This window comes from Symphalangus syndactylus, chromosome 1 (assembly GCF_028878055.3).
Source record: "Symphalangus syndactylus isolate Jambi chromosome 1, NHGRI_mSymSyn1-v2.1_pri, whole genome shotgun sequence".
Classification (NCBI taxonomy): domain Eukaryota; kingdom Metazoa; phylum Chordata; class Mammalia; order Primates; family Hylobatidae; genus Symphalangus; species Symphalangus syndactylus.
Genome location: NC_072423.2, coordinates 115,473,913 through 115,490,153, shown reverse-complemented (window position 1 = coordinate 115,490,153; position 16,241 = coordinate 115,473,913). Strand labels below are relative to the sequence as shown.

At 40.4% G+C, this 16,241-nt stretch overlaps 1 protein-coding gene across 10 annotated transcripts in view; it reads left to right on the top strand.

The window, feature by feature from the left end:
* LARS2 (leucyl-tRNA synthetase 2, mitochondrial) overlaps window positions 1–16,241 on the top strand; it is a 167,995-nt gene that overhangs the window by 55,929 nt on the left and 95,825 nt on the right. For 9 of the 10 annotated variants that reach the window (XM_055280185.2, XM_063610888.1, XM_063610909.1 and 6 more), the window contains one exon: window positions 7,395–7,484. In XM_055280185.2, coding sequence (XP_055136160.2) covers window positions 7,395–7,484 — 90 coding nt within the window. The remainder of the gene's footprint in view (window positions 1–7,394; window positions 7,485–16,241) is intronic. The other variant, XM_055280188.2, reaches the window with a different exon arrangement.

Sequence of the window (16,241 nt, the reverse complement as noted above, 5' to 3'; positions counted from 1 at the left end):
ATCTCAGCTCACTGCAACCTCCACCTCCTGGATTTAAGCAGTTCCCTGCCTCAGCCTCCCGAGTAGCTGAGATTACAGGCACCCACTACCATGCCCGGCTAATTTTTGTATTTTTAGTGGAGACAGGGTTTCACCATGTTGGCCAGGCTGGTCTTGAACTCCTGACCTCATGATCCGCCCACCTTGGCCTCCCAAAGTGCTGGGATTACAGGTGTGAGCCAGCGCGCCCATCCAACTCTGGCATTTTTAAACGGCTGGTCGTTGAGCACAGGTAGCTGCGTAATGAAGTTTATACAAGTTGCCACGAAGGTGGGTTTAAAGTTGTTATTTCTAACTGTTTTTTTTTAATGTTTGTTTTGTGAAAAGAGAGGATTGAATGTAAGGACTAAAGAGAATCTGTGTTGGGGTGGGGCTGAGGCATGCAGGGTGGATTTGAATCAAGAGCAGGCTTATGAGAGATCCCCCTTAGCATAGTGGTCGGAGTACCCTTATAGAAATTTCATACGAACCAAATCATGTTCTTAGCTCCTATTGAAGTCTGTTTCATTAAGTTCTGTAAAGACATAAAGGCAGGACAGGACCCTGTCTTTCACACAGTATTTGGGAGAGAGATGTATTTGGGGGGAACTTCTTTGCAGTGGTTTTCAACCCTGGCCCCACATTAAATTTCTAGCGGTGGGGCCTAGGCATTAGTAACTTTTAAAGTTCAATTCCAAGGTGTAATCAAGTTTGAGAACCAGTGCTTAGTGTAGAGGACTTAGCGGAGAGTGGCCGTCAGTGTCTTGATTCTGGCAGATTTTCTCATGAGCCTGTCTCTCCCTCTTCCAACACCGCAGGTGTACAGAGCTGTGGACTGGAAGCTTGAACCATCATCAGTGAGAATCATCTGATGTAGCCTGGATTGTTATTTTCTCTTTTAAGCTGCACAATAGGAATGCCAAGGCTAGTTTCTCTGCCTTTGAGCTGTATTATGCTTTTAGAACCCCTCCCCTTTAGAATTAAAGGACCTGGGAAGGCATAAAAGACAAAGCCATCACTAAACATATGTTTCCTTTTGATCTGTTGCAAATGACAAAAGTGCACATTACAAAAGATCAAAAAGCATGTGAACACCTCTCCTCTGTTTCCAAGACTCATTGTTTTGAAGGCAGGAGGCTCACAATGAGACTTGGGGAGGTGAAGTCATGCCTTGCTGCTAGAAACTGTGATATGCAGTGGCCGCTCACCTTTCTGACGTGCTTACAGGGCTGCCAGATGATTGACTTGATAAACATGTTGCCTTGGGTTTTTTGTTTTGTTTTGTTTTGTTAAATTCCTGGTAGCTGACCTAAATATCCTGAGGTTGTGATGTGACCGAAATACATGACAGCTTTGAATGAGCTGTTCTGAAATCTAGGGCCAATCACTGTCAAAGTGGACCGAGAAACCAAGACTAAATCCTGCCCAAGCAGCAGTGTGGGGGTGGAGGCAACCTAGCAGGCCCTCCCGGCCAGAGCTGACTGGGAGCAGCCTTGTGTGGATTTCTCCATGTGGTCATGTGTTTTGGTCTTTCCCTCATAAACACCATCTCTTTTTGTCGAAAAGCCAATATTTGTTAAGGAGTAGAACACTATTTTTTACCCCAGTTCTTTGCTCTCCCTTGTGCCTTACCGCAGTAGGCTGATGGGTACATCAGCCCACCTCTGAGTGGTATGGTAATGAAGCCAGCCTTACTCACCCCTGCCATCACACATTCTTTTTTTTTTTTTTTTTTTTTTTTTTTTTGAGACGGAGTCTTGCTCTGTCGCCCAGGCTGGAGTTCAGTGGCACAATCTCGGCTCACTGCAACCTCCACCTCCAGGTTCAAGCGATTCTCCTGCCTCAGGCATCCAAGTAGCTGGGATTACAGGCACATGCCACCACGCCTGGCTACTTTTTGTATTTTTAGTAGAGATACGGTTTTACCATGTTGGGCAGGCTGGTCTCTAACTTCTGACCTCAGGTGATCTGCTTGCCTTGGCCTCCCAAAGTGCTGGGATTATAGGCATGAGCCATTGCACCCGGCCCATCACACACTCTGAGTAAAGCCAAGGGGTGTACTTGTTGATTTTTCCTGCAAGCCCAGCTGTATGCTTTGCACATGATTGCCTTTTAACCTCACAGCAGCCCTCTAAGATGTGTTTCATTGCTTCTGTTTTCTAGTAGGGAACTGTGGTGTGGCCACAAACTAGTGAGGATGCAAGGACTTGAACCCAAGTCAGATGGCTCCAGGGTCTTTCCTGAGACACACTCTCCCAGGCTCTTTCCTGGAGCAAGGAGTGTGAGCCTGAGGAGACTTCAGTGGGGCACGTGGAAGGTGGCCGAGTGCTGTGATTTCTTCCTTCACAGACCAGGTATTATTTTATAACAGGAACAGTAAGCTAGGCCTCCGCGCCTCAACCTTCTTAGACTTTACCGTTGATGAATCGCTGTGTCTCAGGAGCTGCTGGCCAGACTGGCTTAGTTTTTAATTTGTGCAGAGTCATTGAGGTATGGGTGGCAGGTCTCAAAAGATGATGTTTTGAGCCTCACTTGTGTTCTGAGAGAGCTCCGATTGTGTGTTGGGCTCTGTGGTTGCCTGTGAATGTGCAAAATATTTTTAATGCCAAAAACCAGGTATTATAGAATGTAGAAATGCAGCTTGGAGGAACAATTCCAGTTGGAATCCCAGATTCGTAAATTTGGTCTCTTGGCAGCCAGATTGCACGTTCCAGAGCTCAGGAAGATATAAAAGTTGACACTTTTATGTAGATTTATGTGGAGTGTGGCTGAATTACCAGTGCTTTTGTAGCTATAACTTTGAATTGCCTGACTTTTGTATTAAAAACAAGGGTGCATTAACGTAGGCGTTGGCTTATTTGAAAAGCAGGCCAAAGGAAAAGCCTTTAACTTTTTATTTGACTTCTGTGGTGGTCTCCCTAAGGAGTCTTACCAGTTGGTGCTATCCCACAACTTGTGGGCAGATGTGAGCAACAGGAAGCCCCACCCCACAGACACAGGGTTCCCCCTTGGAGTTGCAGGCAGGGTTCCGTCTTGAATTTGGGTGCTGTGGGGCAGATTCTCATGCATGATCTTTAAACGTTTATTTGTTCAACAACTATTTTATGGGAAGGGATGAGCTCATGTTGTATCAAGAAAAACTGTATGCATCTCTGACTTCAAAATAGGAAGTTTACTACACAAAGTTATTATGTAGATTTTCCAAGTCAGACAACTACTTGGAGGCACATTAAATGATTTAAAATTTAGATAGTAAAATCAACCACTTATTACCAGTGAATAGCATTATGCGTGCATAATAGAGTTTCAGAATTTTGTCTGCCTGCAACCCCAGACTTGACATGTCTCTCCTCTGGTTGGTCTCCGAGTTGGTAGAAGGCTTAGTGGTCGCATCATGCAGCATTCCTGTGTGCACTGCAAGTCATGCTTAACGGAGATAGGGCTACCCCCAATGGAGAAGGGCAACTCACTTAACCACCTCCATGTTTCCACTTTTGCTCATTGATGTTTAACATGTTATCAGTATGTATAGAATGGCCACCAGAGAGTTGTTTGATTGATGCTTCTTTAATCACCCTGTGATTATAGACTCAAACCGAAGAAATCTGAACTCACAGATTAGGATTTCTCCACTTTGGCGCTATTGATTGACATGTGGGACTGGGTGATAATTTTGTTCTGGGGACTGTCTTGTTCACTATAGGTTTTTAAAGCAGCATCCCTGGCCTCTATCCACTAGATGCCAGTAGCACACACACAACATTCACACTCCAGTTGTGACAAACAAAAATGTCTCCAGTCATTGCTAGATGGTCTCTGGGGAACAAAATTTTCCCGGTTGAGCACTCTTCCTTTAGAGAAGGGAAGAAAGGACTATTAACATCACCTCTGTGGGTACTGAAACCTCTAGAAGACCCTTGTCTACAGAACTGGGTTTTGAATAGGCACTTCCCAGTGAAAATATGAAAATAGACTCTTGATTTCTAGCCAGTTGACTAAAATAAAAGCTTTTCAGCAGTTTAATTTCAGAAAGATGGCTTTGATTATTTTGATTGAGATAAAGCATTAGGAGACTCAAAATAGCTGTTTTTGTTTTGCTTTGTTTTAATGAGCAAATCAGGGAAGGTTCCAGAGGGCTTTATGACTTTCAGGAGATGTATTTCTAAGTGGTGTCTGTCCCCAACCGTGTTTATGATCCTTGTGAGACTGAACTCCTGGTGAGCCTTGCAAGTGTCTATTCTGGCATTTCTTCATGGAGTGGACGTTACTGAGGGTTGGTCGGTGGCTGGGCCCTGTATGCAGCAGATGGGAATAAAAGGGACAGGAGCACAGTGTCTTCCTCAGGGCACTCCCGGCCTCCTCTGGGCAGGTGAGTCACACACTTCAGTTAGACGGAACTTAATGAGTGCTGTGAATATGCCTGGAAATGAAACCGCCAGTGATTGGAATAATGGTTTTTATTGGTTAATGGTTAGTGGTTAATTGGATAGTGGTTAATGAAAACCACTGGAGCAGTGGTTTTCAAGCTGTACTCTTTTAGCAGTTGAGGTTGCTTTTTCTTTAAATGACATGTGCAGAAATGTAATATAAATAAAATAGATCGGACCCAAATTTGAAGCCAGGGTGAAAGCAGGGGCCTGTAATTCCCTACCCCTCCCTTTACCTCGGAACTGACACTTCCAAAGAGAATGCCCTTTCGTTACAGGTTTGACCGAAAGTAGGCTAATGCTTGGTTGGATGAAGATCAGGTTTTTCCTGACTAGATCTATCCTCTTTTTTTTTTTTTTTTTTCCTGAGACAGAGTCTTACTCTGTTTGTCCAGGCTGGAGTGCAGTGGCATGATCTCAGCTCACTGCAAGCTCCGCCTCCTGGGTTCACGCCCTTTTCCTGCCTCAGCCTCCCGAGTAGCTGGGACTACAGGTGCCTGCCACCATTCCTGGCTAATTTTTTTTTTTTTTTTTTTTTTGTATTTTTAGTAGAGACAGGGTTTCACCATGTTAGCGAGGAATGGTCTCAATCTACTGACCTTGTGATCCCCCTGCCTCGGCCTCCCAAAGTGCTGGGATTATAGGCATGAGCCACTGTGCCCGGCCCTTTTTTCACTTCAGGTAAAAGTGATTTTCAGAACCATCAACCTAGATGAAGATAACAATGCTGTTTCACTGCTGTGTAATTTTTACTCTCACTCTAGGAAGCAGATTCATGGGTTTAGAGAAAAAAATACATACTTGTACATTTTATATACGTGTGTATATATAAAATATGTTGTATATATGTTACATATATAATATATATTATGTGTTATATATTTACTAAAAAAATTTTGATATTATGAACAACTCAATAGAAAAATTGAGTAAAGAAAGTATTGAACCTCTATCCCTTAGATTTAACAATTCTCATTATTTTCTCAAAATTATTTCACACACTTTTTAAACCTCTAGTGGGTAAAGATTTTTTAAAAATAAAAAGATATAAAAAGATATATCCACAATGACCAAGTCTAGGAATATTTTTACCATACTACCTCCACCCCTTACCCACATCCCCTATCCCAGTTCATCTTGGGGACAACAGTGTAATAATTTGAATTTTGTGGTGAAACCTACATGAAGGAATCAAATTTGATTCAACATCAGTAGTTCCTATCTCTATCTAGTTTATTCTTCCTTCAACAACAATTTTGGGTGCCTCAATGTGCCAGGACCTGAGCGTACAACAATGAGCAACATGAAATAGACCAAACATAGCTCCTGCCCTGGGTTTTGTTAACAGTGGAAGTTTTTAAGTTTCTTGTCTAGAAAACTGAGGAAAACAAGTTCTGTGCCATGCTAGCTGGAGGGGTAGCTGGGGAGGAAAAGATGATGGATGAGGATGAATTTGGAGGTTTTGGGGAGCAAGCCCATTGGCAGAGTGCTTGTTAGGTTCTTGAGTTGGTGAAGATCTTTGTGCACGACACCCCTGTAGACATCTGTGAAGCTGGAAGCCAGAGCAGGCTGCGTCGTATGCATGGCTCAGAAATTATGGCTTTTGTGTTGTGGAAGCTGGCCTAGGTGGACAGCTACAAGGTGGGCAAAGCCCTTTGACTGGCTGGTGGTTCACTAGTTGCCTTGAGGTGAGAAGGTAGAGCCAATAATCAGAGTTGAGTTATTTTCCCTTTAAAAGAATTGCTTTCTAATAGTTATTACTCTGCTATTTTTATAAAACAGCACAAAAAAGGACTCAGGAGTCTTACATAAGAAAAATAGCCCACTGGGGGCACAGATGTTTACCTGACACCTTGCTTAGTTCCTACCACACGCCCAAAGTCCGGGTTTGAAGCTGTCTCATTTATTCATCTTAAGGAAGACTGAATTGTTTGCACTTTTGGTGAAAGTATGCCTTCTATCAAAAGTTTATTACAAGGCGTGGTGGCACACACCTGTAGTCCCAGCTACTGGGGAGGCTGAGGAGGGAGGGTCATTTGAGCCCAGGAGTTCGAGACTACGGTGAGGCACAATCACACACCACTGCACTTCAGCCTTGGCGACAGAGCAAGACTTCTGTCTCTTAAAAATAAAGAAGTCTGTTACAAACGGAGTCATTTGAAACATTCCCTCCCATCATTCATTTCTGTATTAATCAGTTTTTGAAGTTAAAGAGCACTAGAAAAGAAACGTGACAGTGTAGAGGTTTTATGCTTATTTGACTTTATCAACTGTAAATTCTGTTTTTACGAATTCTATAACAAATGTGTTTTTAGGACAGAAAGTAAATTTTGGAAACCTTTGATTTAGGCTTGGAAATATAAACCAAGTGGTTTCTTACTAAGTTTAATGTTTTTAATTGTTCTTCCTAAGTAAACAACAGCCTGATTCACATAATGGAATAAATGGAATAAATGGAATATATGAGTCTAAAGGAGCCACTAGGCCCCAGTTTTATGTGGAAACACAGATGTATTTTCAAATGAGGATCATACTGAGGCAGGCAGATTCCTCTTGAATTTTGTGATTGCTTTCAAAATGAACTACATTTGTGAATAAGCATCAGGCCCCCAATGTATGTTTGTGCTGACAAAAATGTTAATACCCAATTTTGTACAATGTAATTCACTTGTTAGTGCCATAGATGAGTGGGCAGGAGATGTGCAAAAGACTTGAAGTTGAGTTTCTCATTGAACATGCTTTCAGAAAGTTGTAGGTGGCATTTCAATAACATCTCTTTCCAGAATAAATTGTGGTTCTCCTTACTTTACAAACTGGTGAAAATATTTTGAGCTGGTAAATATTTTTGTGATTTCATTACTTTTCAAAATTCAGTTGCAAGACTGATGCATGCATGGCTGGGGGGATGTTTATAATGGCCTGTACATTATTTTTCTTCTTTGTTGGCAGGAAGTAACTACGTGTTTGCCAGATTACTACAAGTGGACTCAGTATCTCTTTATTAAACTGTATGAGGCTGGGCTGGCCTATCAAAAGGAGGTAAGTTAAAATTAGCTGGACTTTTAAAATTCAGTGAATCTCTTTAGGATACATCATTGTAGTAGCAGTGAAAATGAACGCTACCTCAAGTTCATAAAATCAGTCACAGCAGACCCAGAAGGTAACTACTTCCTACTTAAGTTTAGTGTCATCAAGACAGGGTCTGGGCTTCTTTTACCCTTGAATTCTTACCACATAACCTATTGTCTGGTTCCTGTAATGAGAACAAGGAGAGGGCATAAGAAGAAAGAACACAGGCTTCTCAAATCCTAGCTCAGCTCCCTGTCACAGCTGTGTGAACAGCTGGGTAACTTAACCTCTAGGAAACATGGTTTTGTATCTGCTAAATGGGAATGGGGACATTTTCCTTGTGGGGTAATATGGTTTGGATGTCCCCTCCAAAACTCATGTTGAAATTTAATTGCCATTGTGATGGGTTTAAGAAGAGGAACCTTTAAGAAGTGAATGGGTCATGACAGCCCTGTCCTAATAAGTAGATTATTGTTATTATTGTGGGAATGAGCTCCCAATAAAAGGATGAGTTCAGCCAAATTCTCTGTGTATGTGTGTCATACTCTCACTTGCTGTTCTACTTACTGCTATGGGATAATGCAGCACAGAGGCCCTTGCAGATGTTGGCACCATGCTCTTGGACTTCCTGACCTCCAGAATCAGCCAAATAAACTTCTACCAATAAATTAGCCAGTCTGTGGTATTCTATTACAGTAGCAGAAAATGGATGAAGACACAGGGTTCTTGGAAAGATTAAAGGTAATAGTTAAAGAACAGCTATCACAGTGGCCTCCTGAGAAATGGAAGTGTTTGTTATGGTGGGAGCTCAATAATGGTAGGTAAGACTTGGAATGGTGGGAGATGAGGCAAGAGCATCATAGTGTGGCCTAGAACTGCCCAGGATGATAGCCACTAGCCACATGTGGTTGCTTAAATTTAAGTTTAAAGTAATTAAAATTAAATAGTATTTAAAAAGTCAGAGCTGGGCACAGTGGCTCACACCTGTAATCCCAGCACTTTGGGAGATTGACGCAGAAGGATTGCTTGAGGCCAGGAGTTCAAGACCAGCCTGGGAAACACAGTGAGACCCTGTCTCTACAAAAAGTAGGAAAAAATTAGTCCCAGTTACTCAAGACGGTGAGGTAAGAGGATCCCTTGAGCCCATCAACCTACTGGGATAAGGCAAAAGGAGAGGAAAGAGCTGAGGTAAAAAATAGTGTTCTATTCCTTAACAAATATTGGCTTTTTGACTAAAAAGAGATGGTGTTTATGAGGAAAAGACCAAAACACATGACCAGATGGAGAAATCCACACTAGGCTGCTCCCAGTCAGCTCTGGCTGGGAGGGCCTGCTATGTTGCGTCCACCCCCACACTGCTGCTTGGTCAGGATTTAGTCTTGGTTTTTTTCCAGGTAGATCTCTGTCTTAGTTGGTTTGTACTGCTACAGTAGTGCCAAGACCATCTTGGTCAGGGAGACCCTAACCCAGCAGTGCTAGAGGAATTACACACACACACACACACACACACACACAGAAATATAGAGGTGTGAAGTGGGAAATCAGGGGTCTCACAGCCTTCAGAGCTGAGAGCCCCGAACAGAAATTTACCCACGTATTTATTAACAGCAAGGCAGTCATTAGCATTGTTTCTATAGATATTAAATTAACTAAAAGTATCCCTTATGGGAAAGGAAGGGATGGGCCAAATTAAAGGAATAGGTTGGGCTAGTTAACTGCAGCAGGAGCATGTTCTTAAGGCACAGATCGCTCATGCTATTGTTTGTGGCTTAAGAATGCCTTTAAGTGGTTTTCCGCCCTGGGCAGGCCAGGTGTTCCTTGCCCTCATTCCGGTAAACCCACAACCTTCCAGTGTGGGCTTTATGGCCATCATGAACATGTCACAGTGTTGCGGAGATTTTGTTTATGGCCAGTTTTGGGGCCAGTTTATGGCCAGATTTTGGGGGCTTGTTCCCAACACAATAGAATACTTGAGACTGGTATTTTAACAGTTTTAAACAGAATTTAAACAGCAGAAATGTATTTCCTCATAGTTCTGGAGGCTGGGAAGTCCAATATCAAGGTGCCGGCCTCTGGCAAGGGCCTTTTTGCTGCATCATCCTGCAGTGGAAGGTGAGAAGGCAAGAGAGAGGGAGAGTGTGAGGGAGGGAGCAAGGGGGAGCTTAACTCACAATTTTTTTTTTTTTTTTTTTTTTGAGACAGAGTCTTGCTCTTGTTGCCCAGGTTGGAGTGCAATGGTGTGATCTCAGCTCACTGCAACCTCTGCCTCCTGGGTTCAAGCAATTCTCCTGCCTCAGCCTCCTGAGTAGCTGGGATTACAGGCATGCGCCACCACACCCAGCTAATTTTTGTAGTTTTAGTAGAGACGGGTTTCTCCATGTTGGTCAGACTGGTCTCAAACTCCCAAACTCAGGTGATCTTCCTGCCTCAGCCTCCCAAAGTGCTGAGATTATAGGCATGAGCCACCATACCCAGCTGAACTCACTTTTATAACAAGCCCACTCTTGATAACTAACCCACACCCGTGCTAGCAACATCAATTTATTCATGAAAGCAGAGCCCTCATGACCTAATCACCTCTGAAATGTCCCACCTCTTAACACTGTTGCATTAGGGATTAAGTTTCCAACGCATGAACTTTGGGGGACACATTCAGACCATAGCAATGTCCTTTTATTGGATAGCTATTTTCAAATTGGCCTTAAAACAGAAAACATTGCTATTAGCATTCTATTTCTGTGGTTTATTTCAAAATACAAATTTTTGGAATAAACTTTATGAAGTTAACTGACTTTAGAAATATACTTTGTAAAGCATATTTAACCAAAATAACTCAGGTAAATGAACATTTAGGAATAGTATTTGAGCAGAGCATTACTAAACATAGCTGGAGTGTTTTAAGTCTTTTGTTCTTAACAAGCATTGTCCACCAAATGTTCAGTTCTATTGCAAAAAGAATCTGCTGTTGCTTTCACAAAACAAAAGTATTTTCAGCTGCAAATATGAACATAAAGACCTCTACTTGGCAGAAAATTAATTTCACCTTTTGAAAAACATTTTCTTAAAACTCTTTTTAAAAAAGTTTTATTCCGTGGATGTAGTTTTAGAGGGTTTTGTTGTTGTGGGGGTTTTTAAATTAATATATCATAGTTGTACATACTTTACATGTGATATTTGATACATGTATACAGTGTGTCATGATCAAATCAGGGTAATTGGGATATCCATCACCTCAAACATTTATCTTTCTTTGTCTTGGAAATAATTACATTTCTTCTAGCTATTTTGAAACATACAATAAATTATTGTTAACTGTAATTTCCCTACTATATTATCAAATGCTAGAACATATTCCTTTTATCTAACTGTGTTTTTGTACCCATTAACCACTGTCTTTTTATCCCCCCCTCTCTCCCCTTCCTTTCCCAGCCCCTGGCAGCCACCATTCTACACTCTACATCCATGAGATACACTTTTTTAAGCTCTCACATACGAGTGAGAACATTTGATATTTGTAATTTCTATGCCTGGCTTATGTCACATGGTAACCTCCAGTTCCATTCATGTTACTGTAAATTAGAGGATTTTATTCTTTTTTATGGCCAAATAATATTCCATAGTGTGTATAGACCACATTTTTAAAATCCATTAATCCACTGATGGACACTTGGGTTGATTGATATCTTGGCTATTGTGAATAGTGCCACAATAAGCATAGGAGTGCAGATATCTCTTTGGTAATACTGATTTCAATTCCTTTGGATATATACCCAGCAGTGGGATTGCTGAATCATGTGGTAGTTTTGTTTTTAATTTTACAAGGAACCGCCTTACTGTTTTTCATACAGTGTATGAGGGTTCCCCTTTCTCCATATTCTCACCAGCATCTGTTACTCCATCTTTTAATAGAAGCCATTTTAACTGAGTGAAATTATGTTTCATTGTGGTTTTGATTTGTACTTCCCTGATGATTAATGATATTAAACATTTTTTTCGTATACCTTTTAGCCATTTGTATGTCTTTTTTTTGAGAAATATCTATACAGGTCTTTTGCCTATTTTCTAATTGGAGTATTTGGATTTTTGTTTGTTTTTTGCTATTGAGTTATTTGGATTCCTTATATATTCTGGTTATTAATCTCTTGTCAGATGAATAATTTGTGAATATTTTTTCCCCTTCTGTAGGCTATCTCTTGACTCTTAATTGTTTCCTTTGCTGTGCAGAAGCTTTTTTGCTTGATATAATCCCATTTGTCTGTTTTTGCTTTTATTGCTTCTGCTTTTGTGGTCTTACCCAAAAAAAAAAATTTGTCCAAGCCAATGTCCTGTAGTGTTTCCCTAATGTTTTATTCTAGTAGTTTCATAGTTTTCAGTCTTATATTTAAGTCTTTAATCTATTTTGAGTTTATTTTTTATATGGTGAAAAATGAGGATTTAGTTTCATTCCTCTGTATATGGATATCCAGTTTTCCCAGCAACATTTATTAAAGAGACTGTCTTTTCCCCAGTGTATGTTCTTAGAACCTTTGTCAAAAATGAGTTGACTGTAAGTGCATGGATTTATATTTGGGTTCTCTGTTTCGTTTTATTGGTCTGTTTGTCTCCTTTTATGCTAGTACCATGCTTTTTGGGTTACAATAGTTTTTTAGTATAATTTGAAATCAGGTAGTGTGATGCTTTCAGCTTTGTTCTGTTTTTGCTCAGGATTGCTTTGGCTATTCAGGGTCTTTTGTGGTTCCATACAGATTTTAGTGTTGTTTTTTCTATTTCTGTAAAGAATGTCATTGATATTTTGATAGGGATTGCTTTGAATCTGTAGATCACTTTGTGTAGTTTGTGCATTTTAACAATATTCTTCCAATCCATGAACATAGTATATTTTTGCATTTTTTGTTTGTCCTTTTCAGTTACTATCATCAATGTTTTGTAGTTTTCCTTAGAGATCTTTAACCTTGCTTAAATTTACTCCTAGGTATTTTATTTGTAACTTTTATAAATGGGATTACTTTCTTGATTTCTTTTTCAGATTGATCATTGTTAACATACAGAAATGCTGCTGATTTCTGTGTGTTGATTTTGTATCCTGCAACTTTACTAAATTCATTTATCAAGTCTAAGTTTTTTGGTTGGAATCTTTAGGCTTTTCTAAATATAAAATCATGTTGTCTGCAAACAAGAATAATTTGACTTCTTCCTTTCCAGTTTAGTTGCCATTTATTTCTTTCTCTTGCCTAATTGCCCTGGTTAGGACTTCCAGTACTATGTTGAATAAAAGTGGTGAAAGTGGTAATCCTTGTCTTGTTCCAGATCTTAGTGGAAAGGCTTTCAATTTTTTCCCATTCAGTGTGATACTAGCTATAGGCTTGTCATATATGGTCTTTATCATGTTGAGGTGTGTTCCTACTATACCCGATTTGTTGAGGTTTTTTTTTTTTTTATCATGAAGGATGTTGAATTTTATTGAATGCTTTTTTAGCATCTATGGAAATTATGTGTTTTGGTCCTTGATTCTGTCATATGACATGACATTTATTGATTTCTGTATGTTGAACCATCCTTGCATCCCTGGGATGAATCCGTTGATCATGGTGAATGATCTTTTTAATGTGTTGTTGAATTCTGTTTACTACTATCTTGTTGAGGATTTTTGCATCTCTATTTATGAGGGATATTGGTCTATAGTTTTGTTTTTTGTTATGTCTTTGTCTGGTTTAGATATCAGGGTAATGCTGGCTTTATAGAATGAGTTTGGAAGAATTCCCTCTTTCTGGAAGAGTTTGAGAAGAATGGGTATTAGTTTTCTTTAAATGGTAGAATTCAGCAGTGAATCCATCAGGTCCTAGTCTTTTCTTTGATGGAAGACTTTATATTACTGCTTTGAACTCATGACTTGTTCTATTCAGGTTTTCAATTACTTCGTGGTTCGATCTTGGTAGGTTGTGTGTCCAGGAATTCATCCATTTCTTCTAGGTTTTCCCATTTGTTGATGTATAGTTGTTCATAATAGTCTGTAATGATCCTTTGTATTTCTATGGTAAAAGTTTTAATGTTTCTTTTTCTGTCTGTGATTTTATTTATTTGGCTCTTTTTTTCCTAGTCTAGGTAAAAGTTTGTTGATTTTGTGTGAGTTTTCAAAAACCAAGTTTTTTATTTTGTTGGCCTTTTCCTTTTCTTTTTTTTAGTCTCAGTTTCATTTATTTCTACTCTGATCTTTATTATTTCATTCCTTCTACTAATTTTGAGTTTGGTTTGTTCTTGCTTTTCTAGTTCCTTGTGCATTTTTTATCTGGAGTTGCTTATCTGGAGTCCTCTTGATCTCTCTTCAAAGTTCTTTTTCCTGTTTGGTACTTGTTGATTATCAGTCTTGTGCTGGTATTTAGCCTTGGATGGTGGATATAGTTATTAATGGTTTATTATGCTGGGACATTCTAGGGAATGAGGATGAGTCCCCTAATTTATGAGTCTGTCTTTAGCTGTCTACATGAATTTAGTAGCAGCTGGTGATGGTGCTAATTTACCCACTAGGTAAAGCTAAGTTTGCAGCATGGCCTTGGCTTCAGGAAGCATACTGAAAGAATTGCTACACACTGGCACCTCTTCCACGGTGCCTCCTTGTGGCTTTGGAATGTGGTGACAGTAACAAACGGTAGCCTTGTGGGCTACCCCTGGACTCAGTCCAAATTCAGGCCCATTCCGGATGGAATAGAGCAAGATTGATTTTGAGAGCTAGATACTTTATAAGACCTATGTGATGTTCCTTAGTTAAGCATGCTTTGTGAAGAAAGAAGCTAACAGACCTTGAAAAAAATCAATACCCTAAAATATGTATTTTACTAGCCTTCTGGAACCTGAAGCTGACAGTATATTCAGAAAAGGTCTTTGACAGTTTAAAAAAAAAAAAAAAAAGAAACAGAAAGAAAAGAAAAGCAGAGCTTGAGGAGAGAGAGGCGGGGAAAACAATGGAGAGTAGCCAAGGGCCGGAGGAGTGATACGCTGGCCAAGAGACAAAAGCATGCTGATGGTGGGTGTAATCTAGAAGGGACAGGCACCCTGTGTGAAGGGTGAGGCAGGGAGGCAAGGCAAGGAGGATCTGAGGGAAGAGGAGGAATGGTAACAATGAGATGAGAGGCATGAGGGTTTGGAACAGTAGGTCTGGCTGGGGCAGCAAGCACCACAGCTGCTGTGTCACAGATTGGAAAGCTGATAAACACAAAATTAGGAGAATACTGCCCACATGATCCCCAAGGGAGCCCGAAGTCACCTACACCTCCAAGAGCCTAATGGCAAAGAAGAGTAGAGAGGAGACAAAAATCCCTGCTCCCACTGATCACTGTGCAGATTTGACCCTTTATGAACATGGCTCCTTTGTGTTTGTAATTGTGTTATGAGGTGCATTTTTAAAATGCTTCCTAAGTGCTTCCCACAAGTCACTCAAGCAAAAAATATTAGTTCTAATGTTTAACCCTTTAATACGTGGGGAAATTACCTTATTTGGAATGTCCAATTCTGTGATATTCCCAGATAACTATTGTGAGGGAAGCAGTGGGTAAAATCGACCCAGAGCTCAGTGTGTTTGCAGGTGTTTTAGTGATTTCAGTGTTAATTTAAGGTTCATTTCAATACAGGCTTGACTTTATTTTACAAATAAGGCTAGTTAACTACAAAGGAACATGGAATTGGCTTCAGTAGGTGATAGACAGCATAAATGCCAACCAGGGAAATGAATAGAGTCAGTGAAGTTGCCCAGAAATTATATCCTATTCATAAGACTGTGCTTGCTTAAAAATCAGCATCTTCATCCAAGTAAATGTTCAAAATGTGGAAATCCAGGATTGCTGGATGAGGGCAGCTATTGATAGAGACAGTTGTCCAAGAGAGGAGACCTGAGCAAAGGGATTTAGGAAGCAACTCCAGGGCTTCAAGGGGTTGCAGGTGCTGTGCTCCCTGAGCCTGAGGGCCCTGGATTTTGACAACTCCTAATTTAACCACTTTTGGAAAGTCTGAGCCTGAATCTGCAGCTCTGTGGCTGAGGTGGATTGGAGTTCTGGAAAGAAATCATGTGGATTCTCACAGATGATGCATCTTTTGAGACACTATTTCTTTTGGTGTTTTTCCCCTTCCCTCCAAGTCTTTCATGAGGGGGATAAATTGCCTTTGTGTTTTGCTTTTTTTTTTTTTCTATCATTCAATGCCTGGGTTTTATTATGATGTGGAAACCTCTTAGGAGCACACCTTCCTCATTGTATTTTGTAACCTAGAGCCTGAGAGATGCCAGGCCATGTGGGAAATGTTGATAAGAAAATACAGTCCTATTTATTCTTGCAATCTGCAGTACCAAGTGTTACTTCTTCCAAATCCTCTGAGGCTTGCCGGGGACAAGAGACAGAGGTGGAGGGATATACGGTGCTCTTTGTCTACCTTTCTTTTATATTTCATACAGTTTTAGTTGTGCATGAGTTGTCTGGAGTGGGGAGATGCCTCTTGAATGAACTGTCTACATTACTAAGCAGTACTTGGTCCTTTCTTTCTACCTGTTATTTTAAGTGGAACCCTTCCAGAACCTGCGTACACTGTGGGTAGAAATGTAAGTTGCTATAGCCATTATGGGAAACAGTATGGAGGTTCCTCAGAAAATGAAAATTGGAACTACCATATGATCCAGCAATCCCACTTGTGGGAGTATATCCAAAGGAACTGAAATCAGTGTGTCGGAGGGATATCTGTACA